This window comes from Ciconia boyciana, chromosome 2 (assembly GCF_034638445.1).
Source record: "Ciconia boyciana chromosome 2, ASM3463844v1, whole genome shotgun sequence".
In the NCBI taxonomy this organism is placed as follows: Eukaryota; Metazoa; Chordata; class Aves; order Ciconiiformes; family Ciconiidae; genus Ciconia; species Ciconia boyciana.
Window position 1 is genome coordinate 57,134,700 of NC_132935.1, and position 22,320 is coordinate 57,157,019.

Sequence of the window (22,320 nt, forward strand, 5' to 3'; positions counted from 1 at the left end):
CAGGACTATCTCAAACTCAGACTTCAACCAAGAGCTGAAGAGTTCAACCAAGAGATTTTTTTTTTTTAATATGTCCTAACACCAAAATGAGACTTTTGACTCTTTCTGGGTTTTGACTGAATGATATTTGGTCTCTGTCAGAGCGTCAGATTTAATTATTTTCTAATTCATTTTATCACCCTCCTGATATCATTAGAAAGATTATGACTGTGGTCACTTCTCTCTAAGTTGTCCTGCAGATAGATCTTCACTTTGCTGACTCCATTACTGCAGGTAACTAGTGCCAGTTCTCTTTAAACTATACCTTCACAACTGACCTTTCCAATTATTGCTCTATTATTTTTATTCTCATCAGTTCTTAAAACTTTTCTAACTGTGAAGGTGAGAGATGTGATTTCCCAATCGTCCTGCTAGTTGGTGAAGGTATGTCTGCATCCCCTTGGAATGCAGGCTTACTAGAGAACTTTGCTTGGCATTTAACTGCCCTAAAAAATAACATTTAGAGCCTCCTAGTGTACTGCAGGATCTTTGGACCTGATGCACCCATCACCGTTCAGTCATCTTTAAAGAAACCACGAAAAATGATTGAAGGGGAGGGTAAAAAATCTGGACTGATAAAATATGCTGCATTGTACATATTTCCAGTTTCTGCTCTTCAAGATAGTCTCTTAGCTATTAGTTATGTCAGGGTAATCAGCATCTGTTGGTGCACTCAAGGCCCTAACAAATTCTTGCTTATTTGAAGAGATTACTATATTATTACTCCTCATTAGAAAAATAAAGCTTTTGATCAAGTAGTGCATTCTTTTCCCCCTTGTAAAATATTTTATTACTAAATATTAAAAAACCTACAAAACAAAACATATGGACTTCTCATGTATTTTTAGGTTTGAACAAACTCAGATTATCTGTGTTGGAGGCAAATTCTGAAGTCCATAAACAGGCAGTACTACCGCTGATGTACAGCAAAATTGGAATAAATAATAAACAAGGACTTGTCCTGAAAAGAAAAATACAGACATCATAACAGCAATAATTATAATTTGTGTGGTCAAAACTTTGCAAAACTGCAGGTTTCTTTAAGGGTTAATTTGTCCTCATAAAAGACGTAGACCCAAAAGGGGATTTGGAGTTTACATCAAACATCCTCCACATTCCAGGACTGTTTAGACTGGCGGTGGGAAGAGAGGTCACACTCCCAAACTCAGACTTAAACTCATTCAAACACACAAAAATTTTAATCATAGCAGAAACAGGGAAAAAAAAAAGTTAGGAACTCTATCTTTCGTTCTGTAGGAGATTTTTTGGATTGATGAGAAAATTTCTTGATCAGATTTTTCTCCCTCTGAGATTTCTTTCTCAGATTGTTTTCCTATTTACTGTTTGGACTGCAAAGAACCCTCTCACTGTTAAATCTAAACAAATGAATCACCTTTAGTCCATAAGTCTCCTCAGTCACCACCTGGCTTACAACTGAATTTTAATTTCTTCCTTTGAGTTGCCTCATGATTGTTTATAATGAACACCCAGTTCCAGTGATGCAGACAAAAAGATAGGAGTGATACTGCAAGCTGGCTACAGACACCCTACTCACCACCCCCCTGAACTACTGTAAGGCCAGGATGGATAGATGCATTTTCATTTGAAAATTTTCATTTGAGGCTTGTTTGGAAGATCCCTGTTTGGATCTTCTGTAACCAGAGGAAGCACCTATCAACGTGCATTCACTGCCTGAGGATTTAATGAGAAAAATCAATGTGAAGTTCAAACCTTCTCTGGCTGGCAGCACACACACACTGGGCATGTTTTAGACAAACCTGATGCCCACTTGGCAGGACAAATTTCTGACAGTATAAGAGCCCTGTTATCTCTCCTTGGCAATATGCACAATAAGAGCCTGCTTGCTTGACAATAAAATGTTGGCCTTAATATAATGGTCTTTTCATAGTTTACAAGGCTAAGCTTAATTAGAAGGAGAATTGTGGATGCCTTCCTTTCATTTGGTAGTAAACACAGGCTCCTTCACCCCATACAAAGCTAATGGTGGTAAAGTGGGCAAAGTTAACCACTAGATACTACGCTATTCTGTACGAGAATAGTGTACTGTGGAATATACTGCTAGAAGGAAACAGCATTACTATTCAGTAAATCCAGTTGTAATTTATAATGGGACACTCGCTGGGCTGCTCTTGCAGTGAGCTGGAAGGCAAGAAGGTATCACTGTCCTGCTGCAAAGTCTCCCTGCATTTGGAAAGGCTTTGTGCCAGAAGTAGAGATACCTCTCTCTGATTATCACTCCAATCAGACAACATCTAGTTGGGTGAAGCTGCTTTTCAGGCAGCAACTAGCAGGTAGAAGCTATACCAGAAGCATGAAAAGAATGGAGCAAACCAGTGTTGGCACCACAGAAGGCAAACTCAGACACTTCATGTCGCCTCCATGGAGTCACTCATAATAATCATCACGCTGTCTTTTCAAACTGCGCTCAAAATTGGCAGCCCGAGGCGAGGACCTGCAAAACGAAACATAATGTTATAATAGCTATGGACACTACCAAATTGCAACCTGGAATGCCCACAGTCAGTGAGCCCCTTGTTTTGAACTGCGCCTTGGTACATGAAATCACAAAAACATTTTGTTTGGATTGCTGTTTACATTGCAAACATGTGCATGTTCAGGCATATTTTTGTACAGAATGTAACATGAGAAAGGACTCATCCAGCATCGTGGGCTCACATTAGTGTTTTCATAAGGTTCATATGGAATAGCAGATTGATAGTAAGATATGGAGCTTTCATCAGGAATTGATTGTATGAATTGATCCTGTGTAAGTAATATACAGGCTGAAAGTAATATACAGGCTGAAGCAGCTGGATGGCTTTTGCTGGACTAAATGAAATACATTGGTGATTTCAATCTCAGTAGAAAGAGCTCTAACTTGATTCATTTGTGACACATCAGGCCTGATGTCCAACCTGAACAGCTGGTGTTGACTGGCAAATTTACTTAGTGATATAGACAAACAATCTGTTGGATCACTGAGTCTTGATTTGTGTTATTTCAGGTCATCTCAGAAATTTATTTTTACATATATTGAGCTTTACCTTTAAATTACTTTACTTTTCCTTTGTTGCTCTGACAGCTATTATTAGAAAAATTTTCCAAAACCTTGGAAAGCCCTGCTCCTAACTTCCAGTCCAAATCCATCTAAGGCCAATTTATGTCTATTTTTTAATTGAGACGATACTTTGCTTTAGCTAGTTTCTTGGTGCTTAATTGGTGCTTTCTTGGTGCTTAATTGCCTATAGTATTTGTAGTGTTCTCAAGTTGTACCTCGGCTTCTGTTTTTCAGGTATAAGAAAAGAGCATTTTTGATTCTTTCCCCATCAAACAGTCTCAATGGAGAAATGTAGTGCTGTCACCAGCTTGGGGCTATGGCACATCACTTGCAAAGAATAAGAAAACTTGCATTACTTTTCACTAGCATTCTCCTGCGACAGGAGATGGCCCTGGGGATTAACTACAAACCGGTAGAGTAAATTTGACTCTCTTGACAAACGTACATTTATACTGCCAAAAATCTTTCCCAAGCACTTTAGGAACCGCGCATCTGTTTCAAGGTCTATCAAGAAGCATGCCAGTAAGCTCTATACAAACAACCCCCAGGTTTTTTTCAACAGCAATAATGCTGCTTTTCAAAGTACTTGGCAGTGAAGCTGCAAGTAGGATCTTGCAGAGGTTTACTCCCCTCTAACCTTTTCCAGTGGATTTTCTCTTTAGGAGGGAGTGACTGGACCATATAAATGCCACAAACAAGAGATGTTAAAACATGAGGCAACACTACAACAAAATGAAGTAACAGGCAGCTGCAGATTCTCCTGGCATTAATGCTGGAACCAGTGGGCTATGAAGGGCCTAATTCACTTTTTGCATGTGGAATGAAGTGGAATAACCCTACTGAAGTTAAATTGCAGTGGCTTAAGAACTATGTGACTGAAATCGGAACCAGGCCCTCAATCTCCACCAGGTCATTCCTGTACTTCTCTAATTTTCATGTCTTGGGAGTCTCATGATGCCTTCCCAGGGCAGTCCTTTTCTAACCTTTGTGGCGATTAATCATAGAATCAATCATAGAACCATAGAATGGTTTGGGTTGGAAAGGACCTTAAAGACCATCTAGTTCCAACCCCCCCCTACCATGGGCAGGGACACCTTCCACTAGATCGGGTTGCTCAAAGCCCCATCCAACCTGGCCTTGAACACTTCCAGGGAGGGGCATCCACAGCTTCTCTGGGCAACCTGTTCCAGTGTCTCAGCACCCTCATAGTGAAGAATTTCTTCCCAATATCTAATCTAAACCTACCCTCTTTCAGTTTAAAACCATTACCCCTCATACTATCACTACTCTCCCTGATAAAGAGTCCCTCCCCATCTTTCCTGTAGACCTCCTTTAAGTACTGGAAGGCTGCTATAAGGTCTCCCCAAAGCCTTCTAAGTAAACAAACAAACAAAAAATAGCATCTTCCAGACTTTTAGTCATTTCGTAACCACCGGATTTTGCATGGGATCTAGAGTCTGAGCTGGAAGCTGTTCCTCCTGCTCAAAGAACTGCTTGCTCAGCAGCAGCTGCTTTCCTTTTAAGAGATTTTGGCAGCGGCAGTCATTACTGTACATTCGTGTCATCCATGGGACGCAGAGGCATTTCTCCCCGGACAGCGTGGGGTTAACTTGCCTCCTGCTCTGTGCCTGGGGAATAAGAGCTGGGATGGCAGCCCATAGTAGGAGGGCCTGGATTGAATTCACCAGTGAAGAGGAGGGATAACATTTTTGTGTGAGGAAGACGCTTGCCAAGAAATCGAGAGGGAAAGCAACAGTGGGAGAAAGGAAGTAGCTGACCAGGTGCTCGGGACAGACAGCAGCAGTTTCAGGAGCTGGGTATGCATCAGGGTCTTGGAGGGATCTTTCTCTGCGTAGGTCACTCACCGGAGAGAGGAAGCAGGAGGAGGAAGGCAGATGCCTTCATAAGCCTGGGAACATTGCCAGCACCTCACAAGCATCACGTTTCCTACCAATACAGGCTAGATAAATACCACTACACCACTTCTAGAGAGGAACAGGCTGAGGTCGCAGAAAACTTTTGAACGTAGGACTAGTTTTCTGTCAGCACGAGCCACAGAGGGGCAGAAACATGTGGGTAGGGGCAAAGAGGAGGGTGACAGCAGCCCCAGCTACCATTGCCCCAGGCTGCTGGAGGACCACACGCCAGGGCAGAGCACTGTCAGGTACCCAGCCCCAGGTCTCACAGCAAAGCAACCCTGCAGGCAGGAGAACAACCCAGTCTTCCTGACTTGTGCCTCTGAGCAGGAGGCTGCCTTCCTTCCTCTCCTTGATGGGTCTATTCACATGAAATCAGTGGTGTTACACTGAAAAAACTAGGGTGAGTGACAGGATAGTCTTGCTTTAGCTGTCTAAGCAAAAAAAAAAACAAAACCCAAACACAGTGAAGGATGAATCAATCCTACCCTCCCAAGGCAACTAGTACTACCTTGAATTTCCAGACAGAGACAGGCCTGAACAAACTTTCCAATTATCACACTCAGAAACACCTTCAGCCAGATGGCATCTTGCTGGCTTAAGCCCAGCTCTGAGGACCTAAATCTCTCACACTAAGGAGTAATTAATTTGAGATCAGTGCAATTGCACTGTTATAAAATTAGAATAAACTAAAGGATGGTCTGGCTCCTCCAGTTTGTGCAAACTGAAGGAAATGACTTCTGAGGAGAGAAGGGCTTACTTGAAACTCCGAGAGGAGGCTGCTGAAAAACAAAGCTGCTTGGCTTTCTATTTCCCAAAAGCAAAATACCGTTGGGTAGAAAGAAGTGAGGTAAATCATTGCTTCAAACCTTGTAATTATTCATTGAATAAGATGCTACAAAAGGGAAAAAAAGAAAACCTTTAGGATGCAAAGACTTGTTTTCCTTTGCTTTTAACCAGCCATTTGAAAACACTGCAACATGACCAATTCCTCAAAAATGTTTTCCTGACCACAGCGTCTTGCATGCAGACAAACACATGGATTATGCCAGTTCCTGGAAGAACGAACGTCATTAGCTTTTTTTAATAGTGGAGCACATGTCTGTTTGTATTGTTATTTTTCTCTCTTCTTATCTCCCTCATTTTGGGGGATATTTTTTCCTTTTTTTTTGTTTCTAGACTCTGTTTAAACGAGTACAATGGGTTATTTTTTCCGCTGGTTGTTCTTTTTTTGTTTGGCTCTTCAGACTTTTTGCCTGTGCAAGTAAAATTGCCCCTCCTTAACACTCTCTCTCCTGCTGTTTCAGCCTGAACAGCTTCCACTGGATCACCTTCGTGCTACTGTTTTAAACAATTTGCTTGTTTGTAAGTAGCTAATTAGTTATTTGCTATCTTCAGAAGTAAGATTTTGAGGTCTGGGCTTTAACCTTTTTTAGTGAGGGCTCCTGTTTCGCCACTGTGTATTTGAAGAAGAAGTACTTACGTGCCTCTGAAGTCAGTGGGATGTATCAAAAATGACCGTCTCACAAATGGATGGGCTTTGGAAAGTTAAGGCGCCTCGGTTAAAGCTGCAGAGTCAATGCATGTGTAGTAAAGTGCATTATCTGCTCTACGGATGCTCTCATTACATCATTGTAGCTTAATCTGAGCGTACCTCAAGCAGTGCTTGTGACATTGAACAGCTTTGAACATAGTGTGCCACTTATCAATCCTTCTGTAATCCACAATCGAATGTAGATTAGATTAGATTAATGTAATTCAAGTGTTTCTTGCTGAAATTAATCCAGCTGGTATAATGTTTCACGTGTACAATAAGCAAAAATTCCCAAACGTCAAGAATTAGAAAATCTGGACCAAAGAAAAGGGATAGATGACCAATGGGGTACATGAAGGACACGGAAATGTTTAAAGGTGTGACAAAAAAAGAGAAGATTTTATGAAAAGGTGATCCTGAACCATAACACTGTCTGTGAATCTCAGTCCCTCAACAGTGGAAAAGTCAGAATCAAAGCTAGAGGAGCAATATTTAACTCAGACTTAAAATTGAGAGAAAGGATGGAGTGAGATGGTGTAAAACCTTAAAAATTCATATCTTCTGTCGATTTGTAGAATTAATTACTGGCTGAAATGTCGGGCTGCTTTAGATTAGTTGTGCTATGAGTGCAAACTGTAATTGTTAGTGAGCGTGTTCTATTTGCTTATTGAAAGACTTTATTGTATAATGCATTCTTGTGCAAAGGCAATGAGCAGACAGAATCCTAGCAATATTCTGTATTGGTTGTCTGAAAACCTGCTGTGTTTTGTTTCTCTTTGCTAAATTTTCCTAAAAAAAGACAAGCTTAATTAAACCACAAGCATCTCTCTGACGAGCCTCTCCTTTGATATCTCTCTTTTGATAGTGTCTCTCCTGACAGGCTGTGATACTCCACTAGAAATGCTTTGTGTTTTCCTCCTTGGGGATAACAACTGCTTTGTTCCAAGCATTTCCTTGGCGCAGGATTCTGGAAGAGTGAACATCTTCTTCCAGCCTATCGGTGTGAGCGTAGGACCCAATGTGGAACTCATTAGTGACATAATGAAGGCCACAACAGTTTATTGCCAGGAAGCTCCTAATGACGTGGCAGTAATCTCACAATGACTAATCAAGATTTTCTTCATTCCCTTCAGCAATCCTACTTGATAAGTTAGTGAAAAAATGAAAATAAAACTGTAAGTAGAACAGAGGCTATGACTTCAAATACCTGACAGACGACGCTCTTCTGCTTTCCTGGGGTTATAGCATGCAACTCTTCTCCATAAATTCTAGGACTTCGGCTACCAAGAGCAGAGAAGAGTGGTTACGAACCCCCCTCACTGATTTTGGTGGACTGGTCCTGACGTTAGCTGCAATGTAGCATTTAGCATAACTTTTTGATGTGTGGGGTGCAGCCCTACTGTCAACCTGAGGTTGACCATTTTAATCAAAAATGGGTATGTATTACTAGGATTGGTTAAAAACGGAGTTACTCTTTTAAATGTTTTCTGCACCTAGTAAGTAAAACTAAAAAAAAAAAAAAAAAAAAAAGGTAGATGGATTCAGATCCTTCCCAACCGAAGCAGTCCAAATCCTCTATCTAGACCAGCACATGGTGTGTAGGACTAAGCATATGTGCAGTCCCATGCAGGATGCAGTCTCTCACCGACTATCTTTCTCACAACAGCAAATATTTACACAACATCTCCCCGCTCACAAGCCCGCTCCAGGGCGCAGCGTTAAGGCGCGGTTTGCAGCACCGAGCACATTCGCTCCTCCAGCGGAGGAGGAACGGCCCGTGCCCGCCCCAGCTCCCCGCAGACGCGACCTGCCCCACGCTCGGCAACCGCCGGGCTCCGGGCGGGCAGCGGCGAGGCGGGGCCGGGGCCGGGCGCATGTGACCGGCGGCGGCGGCGGCGGCGGCGGCGGGGGCTGAGCCGCGCCGCGGCGGGGCAGTGCGGAGCGGCGGCGGCGGCGCGGCGGGGGATGCGGAGCGGCCGGGCCCCGGGCAGATGATGGCGATACGCGAGCTGAAAGTGTGTCTGCTTGGAGTGAGTAGAGGGGAGCGGGGGGGTCGCTTCGCCCCTTTCTTTCCCCCACCCCGCAGGTGGGGGCCGAGCGAGAGGGGGTGCTCGCTGCGAAGGGGAACACTGCCAGCCCCCCCCCGGAGGGCGCCGCGTCTCCCCGTCCCGGGCGGGGGGGGCCCGGCCGCGGTGAATTCCTCCACGCCGAGACTTGGCAGCCGCGCACCGGCCTCCGGGGGGCGGGGGGAGGCCTCGGTGGGTTTTTTTGTGTGGTTTTTGTCTTGTTTCTGAACTTTTGAAGGGCGTAACGCGGTGGGGGGCGAGCGAGGGGCTCTCTTTTGGGGGTGCCTGCCCCCAGCGCTTCCCAAGCCGGGGGCGTCGCCGCCGGAGAGCCGGGTCTCCCCGGCCGGGGTGGTGGCCCCGCGGCGGGTCTGCCTCCGGTGCCGGAGCCCCGAAAGGCGTCCGGGAGGGTCTGGCTGCCCGCCATCCCCGCGGCAGGCTGTAAGGTCTTGTCAGTCGCCGCGCTGCCTTCGCCGAGCCCCTGCAACAATGGTGGGAAGCGGAACGGGGGGAAGCAGCAGCGCGCTGCCCGCCCTGGGACGTTATTTCGGGTGGCTCCTTCTCGCCGGCCCCGAGTCACCTATGTGCGGTGTCGGTGCTTTGTTTAATTACTTGCCTTAATTCAGAGCTTCTCGCGCTCGGCTCCTTACAGGAACGTCCTTTCTGCCACTGCTTTTTCTTTTGCTTTTTTGGCCAGCCCGTGTGCGCGGTTCACATCTGGAGCAGCAATGTGCTTAGCTTTGCATTTCGGCTCCGCCTGCCCCCTCTCTGCCCTGCGCGCAGGGAGCTGCACAGCAAAACGCGCCCTCCGAGCTGTTAGTAACACCGCTGGGAGAACAGAGCCACCTCCTCCGACAGTTACCAGCAGAGCATCACTACTTAGGGGTGTTGTTTTTTTTTTAAATCAAACATCTCAAATTACCAGGTGCCAGTTAGGCTGCTTTTAGGTCCGTATCTCCATAAACATTCAGAAAAGCTGCATGAGTGAAGGTGTTTTAGAGTGAATTCTCTTTCATGCTGTACAAGTGAGTTGAACATTTATAAAACAAACAAATGCAGACACTCCAGTTCTCTCGGATTTGTCTTGACACTTACCCCAGCAGGCGTGGGTACCTTGCCCTGCAGTAAGTGCCAGGACGTGGTGCCAGGGCACTGGAGAGTTCAACCCAAAGTATTTGGCAGTGACCATTCCTCCTTTCTCTGTTAGAATTCCTGTCTTCAACTTCTAAAATGGCATAGAGACAAAATAAATGTTGTTTATACAAACGTGAGGAGTCTGTGGTAGAATATGTGGATGTGTATTTTTTCTTCTCCAGCAGAAAATCCTGTAATTTTACGTGAAGTGAGATGAAGTGTCTTGTGGAATGACATTCCTCTTGCCCATTATTTATTGCTGTTTTGTAACAAATGTACTGGAGGTTTTGCAAGGCAATTGTTTACTTCTTTTAAGACAGGAAAAGAAACCTATAAAGCAGCTTTGTGCTACCAGGAGTATGCAATTACTCTGTAGATTCATTAAAATGATAGGGTGGCAGTGGGAATACTTAGGAAGATGTAAGTGTCTGTAGTTATAGTCTCTTAGTAGTTAGTGAGATGTTCCTTCCTGAGTTTTAATAGGGTATAATCCTAGAAAACCATCTACTTCTGATCATAGACATCTTACCTACCATGGAGGTTGACACTGTTTTCCCAAAAGAGAGGAATCCTTCATATGACAAATCCCCTCGGGAACTTCAGACAGATTTTCAGAACAGAGAAACTCTGTACCTGTCTGTGTGAACAAGTGCACGCATTAATCTTCTGATCTGCTCGAAAGCTAGATGGCAACTCAAAAATACATTTTCAGATCTACCAAAGGAATCTTGACAGTTGTCTTTTCAGTAGGTCTTGAACCTGGTAGGTTAATCTCTATTGTATCTAGTAGATCCCCTGATAATCAGTAGTCTGGCATGTCCAAGTCCCAAGATGAGTTCCTGTCCTTGTTAGAAATAGGGATTAAATAGGTTTTTAAACCTGTATACCTCTCCACTTCCGAACAAAGCCCTAGGCTGCATCTCTACATCAGACAGGAGGATCACTGAAGGTCTGTGGCCGTCAGCTGTGCAAAGGGCCTGGGCTTGGGCTGTTGCTGCTAGCTCAGAATTCCCCAATGAGGAAAAATTGCAGCTGGCACAACGTTTGCAAAGCCAGCTTCTCCACAAGCCCTGAAGCCCCGTTTGGCTGTAGAGGGTCTAGATGGGAGGGTGAGGAGAGAGGGGAATACAGAAACCGGAGCTGTGCTCCACGCTGCCAGCCCTATAAGCTAGCACAGTACTCCACGGCCAGTGCTCGGTCTGGAGCCATTGCAGTAGAGATGGGGACTAAGTCATCTGCTCCTGGATGTAACCCCGCATTGCCAGGAGGGAACCTGGCCTGTAATTTTTAGCATAAATCTAACAAAACTCAGATTTGGGTATCTGCATTTCAGTTCCTCCTCCTCCAGAGTATCTTGGGGTTTTTAAAACTCTCTGTGGATGTGATGGGGAACGATTTGGAGCAGCCTGGAGTAGTGCACAACAAGGGGATGGTCGTGGGGTTTGTAGATGTTGAAGGAGATACCAGTAAGAGCACAACAGAGGGGAAATCTGGGGCAGCTCAAGGCTACGTGTGAGTCAGTTTGGAAGGCAGGCTTTGCTGATGGCGGAGCTTTGTTATTCATGAATTTGAGAAGGCAGTGCTGTTTGAGGAATGATGGTTCCGGCTTGCTGGTGGGCTGGCAGGAGCAGGATGCCTCCCGAATTGTTCAGTGCCTCACAGCCTTAGGTGTAAGAGCTATGGAGGTATAATTTTAATAGCTCTCTCGAGTATGTTGCCATGCAAGTGGCCTCAAGCCTGCTCCTAAACTACTTCCCCCAGTAAATTATTGCTGCTGGGCAGCGAGGTATCTGCATGTGGAAGGTGTTCATCTTTGTAAGTGCAAACACTTGAGCACCTGCTCCAAGTCCGGTTTTGTCACCCCAAACTCTTTCTGGTCTCTCGGTCCAGTCTGTTGTTTGTTCGCAGCAGTTGTCCCTGTGTTAGAGGCCGCCTGCTTCTGGGGCTGAGCAAGTTTTCGCTGCAGCTCAGTTTATGCAGTGAAATGAAGTGCAGCTCCCATTGGACTCGCGTGATGTTTCTCTCCGGAGTGGGCACTCTCTTGAGGGGGTGAAGGAGAGAGGGGCGGAGGGGGCTGGTGTGTTCCTGAGCCATGCTTCAGTGCTGAAATGTGGCCGGGCGTGCAGCTGCCAGGTTTCCTAATCTGGCTGTGGCTGCTGAGTGCCATGTGCCTTGGCTCCCGACATTTTATTTATGTGGGCTGGAGGAGCGATTTACGACTCTCTGCCAAGTCCTGACATAATTGTGTGTGGCAACCGCAGAAGAGATTGCCAGGTTTAGGACTAAGGCAAAGTTTCTTGTCTTTGTCACTTCCTGAGGAAACTTTGTCAGCCCTTCAGAGGGACTTTGGGAGGTGGCTTGCTAACAACCATCTAAAGTGACCTCCATTACTCCTTTCCTTGTGTTCTTGTTTATTGCATTTTTATGTTGTGACTGTTCATCATAGGACCAAAGGAGTTAGGCTTGGAAGAGGCTCAGAGGTCATCCCTTGGCCCTAAAGCTCCTCTTATAACTTTCCTGACATATGTTTGTCTCTCCTGTTCCTAAAAAGCTCACGGTGAAGGTTTGTCTTCTCCCCAGGGTTATGTCCCAGAGCTTAACAGCTCTTACTGTAGAAAGTTTTTCCCAAACTTAGTGCCTACATTTTCCTTGCCTGAGACTTCATTTCTTCATCCTCCTGTTTGTGTTTCCATTTTCTTGCTCATAAGAAGTCACTTGCTGGCATGCGTTCTGCTAGCATGTAGTCTGAAAATACTCTCCGAAGCTGGTAAGCCTACATTTGTAAAAAGAGTGACATTTCATGTAAAAGGAGTGACAGGTTTCCTCAGGAGTTTCTCCACAACTGAATCCCAATTGCTAGGTATGGAGAACAGTTTATTACCTTTGATGATGTCTCGCACCTCGGTGTGCAGCGTCTGCACGTGCAGGCTGTGGAATTGAGCTCAGAGTTTTTTGATATTCAGAGTAATTGGGATTATGATAATAGTTTTCATAAGGAGAAAATCTCTCTCATTTTCTTATCTTCATGTCGTGATAATGTAAAGCTCTGGATTCTGCTGGATGAAGAACAAATTCCTGTGGCAGAGCATATGCATGCGTGTGTCAGACCTTTCACTGCAAAGCTTAAGTACCCACTCTTCTCTAAGTAGCTGTTATACTGAACACGTATGACTGAGAATCTTTTAGTTTGTGTTGGTGTTTATAAAATACAACAATTTTATTTCTCTTTTGACTCTAAAATGTTTGTCATTATTAATGCTCTTAGTGCCTAGATGTCCCAACCCAAGTAGGAGCACTGCTGTTAAAACCAAAAATTTACCCCTGGCTGGGTTGTATCAGTTAAGGACCTTTCTTCTCACTAGATAGGTGCAAGGGGGTCTACATGTTAAGATGAGCATCCTACTGAAGACAGTAACACTGCGCAGGTGCAGAAGCTGTGCATGCATCAACAGCTGCAGTGCTGTAGCCTGAAACAGAACAAGAGGGACCAAAGTAGTGCAGATGACAAAGGCAGTCGCGGAAAGAAGAAAATTGTACTGATGAAGTAGATGTATGACTTCTAAAATTTGGTCCACAAAATATCCATCTGAGGGAACAACGGAGACTGACAAGCGATTTTTTTTTTTCCCCATCTTAATGGTTCATCATCATCATCTACTTATTCATTCATGTTTTATTATGTAAACAAGTAGCTCTATCATGAGAGAAGTTTTTGAATCATGACTTTGCATGGCTGTCTGTCTTGTGGGGTCACTGGTGTGAAGTGTCCATCATTGCAGCCTTTCCATCAAAGGAGCCCTCCTCTGTGTCTCTCTCCTAGTCACTTATTTCTTTGCATTGTAGTGAAACATCAAATCACGTGTACAACTGGACAATGATTTTAAATCCACAGGGAACTGAAAGGCAGACAGCCAGACACACGGTTAGTGTGACTACATATGCCTCATTTCCTTGGGAAACGGTTTCCTTGGTATTCTCCCTTGGTGAAGAATATTCTGAAGTTTACACTTAATATGTGCACATAGCACTTCCATACTCCATTGCCCTGCTTTGCCATTCAGAAGAACAGTCTAGCAGGATACTGAAGGAGACTGGGACTGGTGATTTTGGGTTTTTTTTGAAAAATACTGCATAAAAATCTAGTTACATACCAAGTAAGAAGTGTCTTTTCTCTTGTATCAATAAACAAGTATGTTCAGAAGCCTGAACTAGCCTTTTCCTATTAATTTATAAAATATTTAAATGGCTACAATCAGATTTTTGCAATGTAGACATTAAATACGTAGGTACAGAATTCCTCAGAATTTAACAGAATTCAGGATTTCATATTGACCTTGGCCTTACTGCTTTCCTGACATATCTACAAAACTTTTTTATTTACTCATATCTTCCAAAAGTTTTGGGTGGGATTGCTTAGAAAAGTTATGGCCAGAACATCCTTCTAGGAAAAGATGAGTGTGGAGGCCACATTCTGCTTTCATTTCCAGCAGCACAACCAAACTGGATTTCTGAATCGGCAGAAGGCAGGACTTGAAGCAGGTTTTGCTTTTAGTAGCTGCAAAGCCTCTGAAGGGGAAGCTTGTTACTACTAATTGACTGGGCAGCAAACGAATACGCTGTGGCTGGTGCCTGTTGCTGCACATGGTCGGCTCCGATCTGCTGATAACCCGCTCGCAGGTCCCAGCTTATAACTTGCCTGTTGAATGAGACCATGCCGTGGCTATCATCCAGAAATCATGTGCAGGCTGTAGTTTTACTGTCTCTTAAATTGTATTAATTTCTTTTGTTTATAGGGTTTTTTAGGTTTCCCTAGCCCCTTGCTTCAGTCCCTCTTTTTGATTTCTTAGTATTGGCTGAAAAATTCTGAAACTTCTTGTTTTACAGTTATTCTGAGGAAAAAAGTAAATTCTTTATTTCTACCAAAATAAGGAAGTTGAATTGGTAATAAACTCCTTTTTTTTTTTTTTTTTAACATGGATGAATGCAGTTTTAGCCCTACTCAGTGAAGTAGTGCTGAGGCAGACTGTGTTAAGCGACCAGAAACTGCATACAAGAACTGTGCGGGGTAGAGAAAAACCCTCTCATTCTCATCAGACAATTCCTTGTAACTGGCTTAAGTCAAGCTATATTAAAAGGCCATTTTTTATTTACATTTAAAGGATGTTTTCTGAGACTCTGGTTGATGGTATGACTTGTTTCTCAGGCGATAATTTGCCTTATTTATAGGGTGTGTTGCAGTTTAAGGAAGTGGCAAAATAGGCGTTAGCTGAGCTGGTCATGGGCAAAGGCCTCTGAACCTGCAGGGCTTTTGCATATGGTGGTGTTTATAAATTACGGTGCTGGTAAATTTTGCTAGTGTTGGGTTGTGTCTGAGCTGGGTATGTGGGTGCTGCAGACTGCAAGCGTACAGGCTGGATAGACATAGTCCTTCTAAAATTTCTCAAGCTAACTCCTTGTTGAGAGAGGCATTTACAGGGAAGCTGGAGCCACAGCTTTGCTCCGGTTGCTCTCAAACACCCACCTTTTCTTTTGTCTCCTTTCTGCTCCTTCTTCCAAATGCCATTTGCCCAGTCTTCAGGGCTGTTAGACCCTCCAGGAGCTGTTGTTGATCATGTATTTCCTTGCTGCGTCCCTGTTCGGATGAGATCGGGACAGGCATCATTTTCTTCTTTTCCTACGCCTTGGTTTTGAGGGGGAAGGCAGAGGGGTGCATTGAAATGGAACATAGCTGGCTTCAGCAGGCTTGCACTGTTGACCCCACCTTCCCCACAGTTCAGGTGCTGTCTCAGAAAACAAGCTGTTGAGTGCAGGGCAGCTTGTTTCTCCTCAACTTCAGCGGCTCATCAACCTCCGTTGATGGGGGGCTGTAGTTTGGAGTTGTGGTTTGACTGCCTTGCCATCATCTCCACCTCCATCTGGAGGTTTGGGGCTTCCTCCGCTCACATTTTCCTCAAGCTGCTTCTGGGGCCAGCCGAATGCCCAACACGTGGGTGGATACCCAGAGGTACCCTCCAAAAGGGTCGGGAAAGGTGGTGGGACACTGGGTGGGTTCATCTGGTCTGGTCTACTGGATGCTGACATTGAAGGGAACAAATGCATTTGCCCTGGCTAAATTAGGTAGCATGGCCATCAGGCATTTCAGTCCTTCTCAGGGTTGGTCTCGTTCTTCTGCAGAGCTCATCTGTAAAGCTGGGAGCACCAAGGATCTCGTTTTCAGGGCAATGATCATTTGCTGTCTCCAGGGCTGGCAGCCCGTGTCAGTTCAATAAGTATCTATTCCCTCTTCTGCTCCTCGGTTTCCTCACCCATACTGTCGATGCTGGCACACAGGCTAATAGCCAAGTGCATCCTACTCTGGGTCGTGGCTTCGGCTGCTCCCCACCAGCTCTGCAGCCCCATGGGCGAGCCAGACCCACAGCAGCTGGCACAGAGGGCTGCAGGGTGGCACACAGCCCCCCGGGCATGGCTGAAGCTGCCGTCTGTGGGTCGCTCTGGCGTCCCTGGAGCCTTCTGCAGGGGTGGCACGAGGACACAGGTGGGAACAGCTCGTCCTTGGGCAGTCCGGGCAGTGGCCCTGCCTGCTGGTGGAGGAGGAAAAGGAGCGCTTGCCACTTCCTACCTCTCCTGGAGTTTCTTGCTCTGATGGGCTTTCCCTTTGAAAGTCAGTACAAGCTAGCATTCAGCCTGGTCTTTTCCTTCTAATTTACATGGCCTGGTATTTCTAAATCCTTACCCTACTAACCTTTATAGCGGATTTAAGCTGGTTTATTTTTTCCCCTCCGCTTCCTTTGGATAACTGGCTGCATTATAAAATATTTAAAAAAAAAATCCTACCTCTGTCCAGTGCTAATCACACTGATGGGTTAGATCATCCCACACTTTTTGGACAGGGCAGAGCAAGCCTTCAGTGCTCTGCTCCTTGTTGGGTCTTGTCATGCAAGTGTTTGCAGCCTACGGGCAGCTTCTGTGAATACAGCTCTGCAGCCCATCGCCAGAAGGTGCATGAGAGCTGCCATGGGGCACGCACGTCTGAAGGAAATGAGAATAAAAGATGTTTTTGTTCTCATGGAGATATTTTTCTTCTTCCTACCTACCTTGTAGAGACTGGGTAACGGCATAAGGGTCAAGGTGAATGGAAATTTCTTAAATGCCGTCTCAACTTAACTTGTAATACGTCAGGAAAGGCAGACATTTCAATTTTCTTCTGAAACATCTTAAACACCCTTCCCTTGAACACTTGCAGTTTTGAACACCACTGCAAGAAGACAAATCCAAGCTTTAGAAAGCCGCCAGCGGAGGTGGATGGGAGGCCGGCTCGGAGCACAGCCTTGTGTAAGCAAATGCCAGTGGTTTGATTTACGGTCTCCAGCCTCACAGGGCTGCTTGTGAAAGCTGAACAACAGGCAGTGGAACAAACGCTTTTTATTTTTGCCTGGCTATTTTTAAACATAAATGCTAGTTGGTGTGTGGTTTTTATATTTCTTGGAGGAGAGGGTAGAGCAGTTACGGTTTTGCACTTTTTGTTTTGAACTGAGTTCTTATTTGGGCAACATGTGGAAGTACATGTGCATGAAATCCAGCTACTAAATACTTTGTGTCCCCGAGTTATTGTTTCCTCCTTTGTCAGCAGAGCGACAGGATGCTGCAGACGTCATTGGGTGTCCCGGTTGGACCGGTCAGCCTCTGCTGGGCACAACTGCAGGGGACTATAAAAAACTGTAAGGGCAATCTTTGAAAATGATAAGTATCAGCCTCTTGCAGGAATTCACCTACAGTTAGGGACTCTCTGAGGCAGATTTTCCTTTGCTTTAAAGTCTATCTACTGAACCAAAGTGAGTTAAAGAGGTTCCTCAAGTGGGTTTAATTTTGAAAAATGAAATTTTTTGGCCGATTATAATTCTGCAGCAAATAAAACTTAAGAAGTGTCGATAGGATCTAATGGCTCATCAGCAAACTTCTGCTTCTGACAAATGGGATGTGTCTGAAGCCATTTGCATGTCCTCCCATGCTCACTGGTGACCTGTGAGATACAGTGGGCATGGGCGTAGCTTTAGCCTTCTCTATCTTATGCTCGTAATCAGTAGCTGGTACCTTGTCTCCAGGATTGCCGTTGCATGCGTTCTCCAGACGTGCCCATTTCTTGCTTGTGAGGCTGATGCTGGGAATTCAGCGACAGAGGAGGAATCCTTAGGTATTTGGTCAACATCTGGTATGTGCCAACGCAGAGAAGCTGTGGTAGGGATCACCGGGCTTCCCAAAGGCTGATGTGAAAAGCATCCCCGAGAGGACTCCCTTGAATGCGGTGTGGAGTCACACCAAAGCTCGATTTGGCTCTTGGGACTTTAATTCATTTTTAACTACTTGATTTAAGGAGGAGAAAGTACATTATTGCTATGGTTAGTAGTTTAGGAGTTAGAAGCATATTACAACTGAAAAATTTGAGGCGTTTGCCCGCGCACAGTCACAGTTTTAATCTCAAGCAGCTTCTGGCATCTGTGGAAGCAAATACTATGTTTGTTTGCTTGTGACAGTCTTTGTTAATTTAAAAAAACACCTCTGACCAACACATGCCGCTACCAGTCTGTAAGGGCACACTTCCACTTTGTGGCTGGATAAATCTGGCAGTTGGTTAATTCCTGGAGGGATTTGGGAAATGAGAAAGAACAGATTCCCTTTATTGGATAGGAAGCCGATTATCTGAGGTTTTTTTTCCCCCCTCTTTTTTTTCCTTAGTGTACTAAATATATGTGGGTCTGTTTTAACAGTCATAAAATCAACACTTGCAATATATCTTGTTAAACCTGATATGAACAGGAAGCTTCCAACCACGTTTAGGCCAGAAGTCCCTCATGGTGCATAATCCATCCTGATTTCAACCTTTGCAATACTATACAGACAATCTTACTTTTAGGATATTCAGTTCTTGAGTGTGCTACAAACAAGGTTTTCTCTTATGTTATCCCTTAAGTCAGTATTTTTCTTTTTTTGGACGATATCGCTCTTGTGGAAAATTCAAGGAATGTTGGGCTTTGTTTTTGTCTTAGTTTGCTTGAATGTCAATGAAGGAATTAAACATTGTCCCCCACATTTAATGTCTTCAACTGTTATGACTCCAGCAGCAGTGTGTAGTTTGTGTGAATAGTCTTCAGAGTCAATTGTTCTGTCCTTTGATATTCCCCCCTCCCCTTGGATATTTTTCTTTATTTTTTTTCCTGCAGGATGTGCTTGAAAAGAATAAACGCATGCCTAGGCATTAGACAGACAGTTGGAGCACGTTTAATGTGACAAAAATGGCGGTTGTATAACAGCAGATAACACAAATGTTGATTTAAGATGATGTTACTGAAGCCCTAATTTGAGTAGTGTCCTTAAGCACATGTTTAAGTATTGGGGTAATCCCGCTTCAGCAGTATATCAGGGTGCATCGTTCAGCCTTTGCTGAATGGGATAAATTGAATCCGAAGCTTAAAGCTCAGTGTATACTTTAATACACAGCTGAATGCAGTGCTGTGTGGAGGACAAAGATAAAAAGTTTATGTAAATTAAGTATTTGAGATAACACAGCTCTTGAGTGATTCCTGTCATTTAACATTAAAAGCAGATGAAGTAGCTCAGTTTTACCTCTACTTGGTTTTTTGCATCTGGTAGGCTCTTTGGAGATGGTGCTTTATTTGACCAGGTAATTAAGCTGATCCAGAGTTTTGTGGCCAGGTTTGCCTTCTCCTTTAGGTTGGTGTGGAGAAAGAGACAGAACGAGCCTTTGGCACCTGTAGAATAAGTCCAAATTCAAAAAGTTTCTCTGAAGGAGAGTGGCAGCCCTACAGGCTAAAAAGATTTTCAGGAATAGTTTCAGTGGTGACCAGTAGAAAAAGGGGTGAAAAGTTGGTGTAGGGGAGATTTGGAGGAACAAAGTGATAAACAAAGAGCCTAACGCAGGAGGAGGAAGTGGAGGACTGAGGCAAAGCTTTGGAGGAGCGTTGTGGGGGACCGGTGGGAGGGAACGAGGAACGAGGGGGGTAAAGTTGGAGCAGGAGCAAGGGAAAGAGAAGCTGAGAATAAGGAAACAGAAAACCACACCAAGCCAAACAGCGAAGGGAGTAATACATACAAAATAATGAGGTGGGATGAAGAAACCCCAACACCTCCCCTTGGTTTTAGCCTTCAGTTTCCTTTTTTTTTTTTTTCTTAAAGCTGTAACTTTGTCTTAGTTAGCGTTGTTTCATTTATGTTTCAAAACACTTTTGTCCAGCTGAACCTGCAGAATCGTTGTTTACATTGCATTAAATTAAGCTGTATCGTTTTGACTGGTCAAGAACACTGTTGCAGATCTGGTAGCTGAAAGGGAAGGTCTGGTAGGATCTCATGGGCCTCTTGAGATGATGGCCAAAATCCCTGTGCCTGTCGTTCTGCCGTGTCTGGGGTCTGCAGGAGCGTCGGACTCGGTCCCACGTGGTCCCGAGCACTCAGGCTGCAAGGCAGGCGGTGTGTGTAGCACCCAGACAGCCCGTCCCGAGAGGGACTCCTCAGTACCCTCTGCGGCTCAGTCTCTTCCTTCTTTGGAGGGAAAGATGAAATCGGCCGTTCTTCTAGCCCAGCTATTCTCGTCCCTTGAGGAGATGTCCTTAAATGTACTAAACTTCGCGGTTTATCATTGCCATTTGAAATGCTCCCAGCGTGTTTTCAATTGAGATTTGCAAAGTCTGTACGGTTTTGACCATTTCTGGATCCCTGTTTCTGAGTGAAGATGAGAAAAATTTGCCAGGTGAATCAAAACTTTGTTCTGAGAGTCAGTTGTAAGTTAGATCCTTATTTCCCAGTTATTTTTGTGGTGGAGAGAGGAAGGTGCCTTAACAATAACAGCAACAAAATCTGTTCCTGCTCATTTAAAGGGCTTTTCCCTGAAAAGTTGAAACTAGTTGTCACTAGTTGTACCAGCTTTAGGAGCTGCTGAGTTTCATTGCTGCTGAAATCAACAGGAGGTGAAAACATTCAAGTCAACTACTTAAGGGATATGGCCTTGCGCTGATAATGTCTTCCATTTATGAGCCTGTTTGCTGCAGATAGCTTTACTCTCAGTAAGTTCACAGCAGCATGCAGTAAATCCATAGATGAAAAACTCAGCCCTGGGTTTTATTATACTGTGCTTGCTGTTATCTCTTCTGTTTGCTTGCATGGGTGACAGAGGGGAAAACACCAGGTGGGTCCTTACATGACGCTGTTTAAAATAAGTGGTGACATTTACTGTATTAGGGAGAACTTCAGATCCAGGGAACAGGTGAAATAAACACGAAATCACTATTAATCTAAGTTGATTAAACATGATAGTTTGGTGAAAAGTTTTCTAACACAGATTTAGGTTTACGCAAACCTGTGATTGTCCATTCCCAGTCCTGCACATCAGTTCAGGAAATGAAAACCCCCAGTTTCAAGGATTTTAGACCTCTCCTTGATGCCATTTAATGTCCATGTAGATGTACATTATCTACATCAACGTGTTATCTACATTTAACTGTAGATAACAGATAATGGCAAATTCCAGGAAATCTGAACTCACCACCTTCCCCTGATGCCCCGGGGTAAGGCACACGTTGTAATGTGTCTGGAAGGGTAATGAAGGCAGGTTTCCAAAGGCTGCGGGTGGGCTGGCAAATTGTAAGGGCAGCCTGAATAAAGAAGATGCTGTTAGATGTTGTTGTATCAGCTCAAAAGGAACTGATAAGCAGAGGCAGAGTTTTTGCTGATAAAACCACTAATGAAATCCTTAGCCCCTGTCCCACCCGCGTGGCATTTCCCAAACCGCTGGCAGACGCTGGTGTCTGGCCGCCTTTTGCCAGCAGAGAGGCAAGGAAGAGTTGTTTGCTTCTGGTTGTTGGTAGGTGACATACCCTGTACTACGGCTCCGCTAATTCGGAGCAAAGATCTGGGGCCATGAGGCTGCTTCCCATTTTTTAGAGGAAATGTCTTTATATAGCTGCCCCCTGAAACTCTGCCTCCTTCCTCTCTGTCGCCCGTTGCTGCAAGAGAGAAGGGATCAGGCTTTCTTTTCTCCACAACTGAAGTTTTCAACTGGTGTTTCGGTTGGCACTCACAATTTATGTGGCTTTTTTCTTCCTTTTTGGTATGAAATGCAATAATAAGTTGCAGGCGAGGTAGTTGCAGATTGGGAGGGGAATGTCTGAACATTGAATTGAGTTGCTTGCTGAGCTTGGACGGGCAAATTTGAAGGCAATGCAGCCATCTTACAAATTTTTCAGGCAACTGCTGGACGGTTTTTATATTACCGAAATAGTAAACTGAACACCAAGAGCCATTTCCTCAAATGCTGTACCTAGTTGATGTGCATATAGTTCATTGCATAAGAGCCACTGCCTTCATTTAATAAAAGAAAATTACTTCGTTGGGATTTGTAGGCAATCTGTAATATGAAACTATAATGTTTGGATTGGATTATCAATTCCGGACTGGCTGGAAGATTTTGAATATCTTCTGTGTGGGGACAGGTGTATCAAATCTTTTTTTCTTCCTATTTAATAAGTGACACTAACAAGCCTCTGT

The 22,320-nt window shown here is 44.5% G+C and overlaps 1 protein-coding gene across 1 annotated transcript in view; it reads left to right on the plus strand.

Annotated features, from left to right (window-relative positions):
- Window positions 1-8,180: 8,180 nt before the first annotated feature.
- Window positions 8,181-22,320, plus strand: part of RAB31 (RAB31, member RAS oncogene family) — a 62,487-nt gene continuing 48,347 nt past the window's right edge. Inside the window, 3 exon segments of the mRNA XM_072852755.1 lie at window positions 8,181-8,427; window positions 8,430-8,506; window positions 8,509-8,598. Coding sequence (XP_072708856.1) covers window positions 8,181-8,427; window positions 8,430-8,506; window positions 8,509-8,598 — 414 coding nt within the window.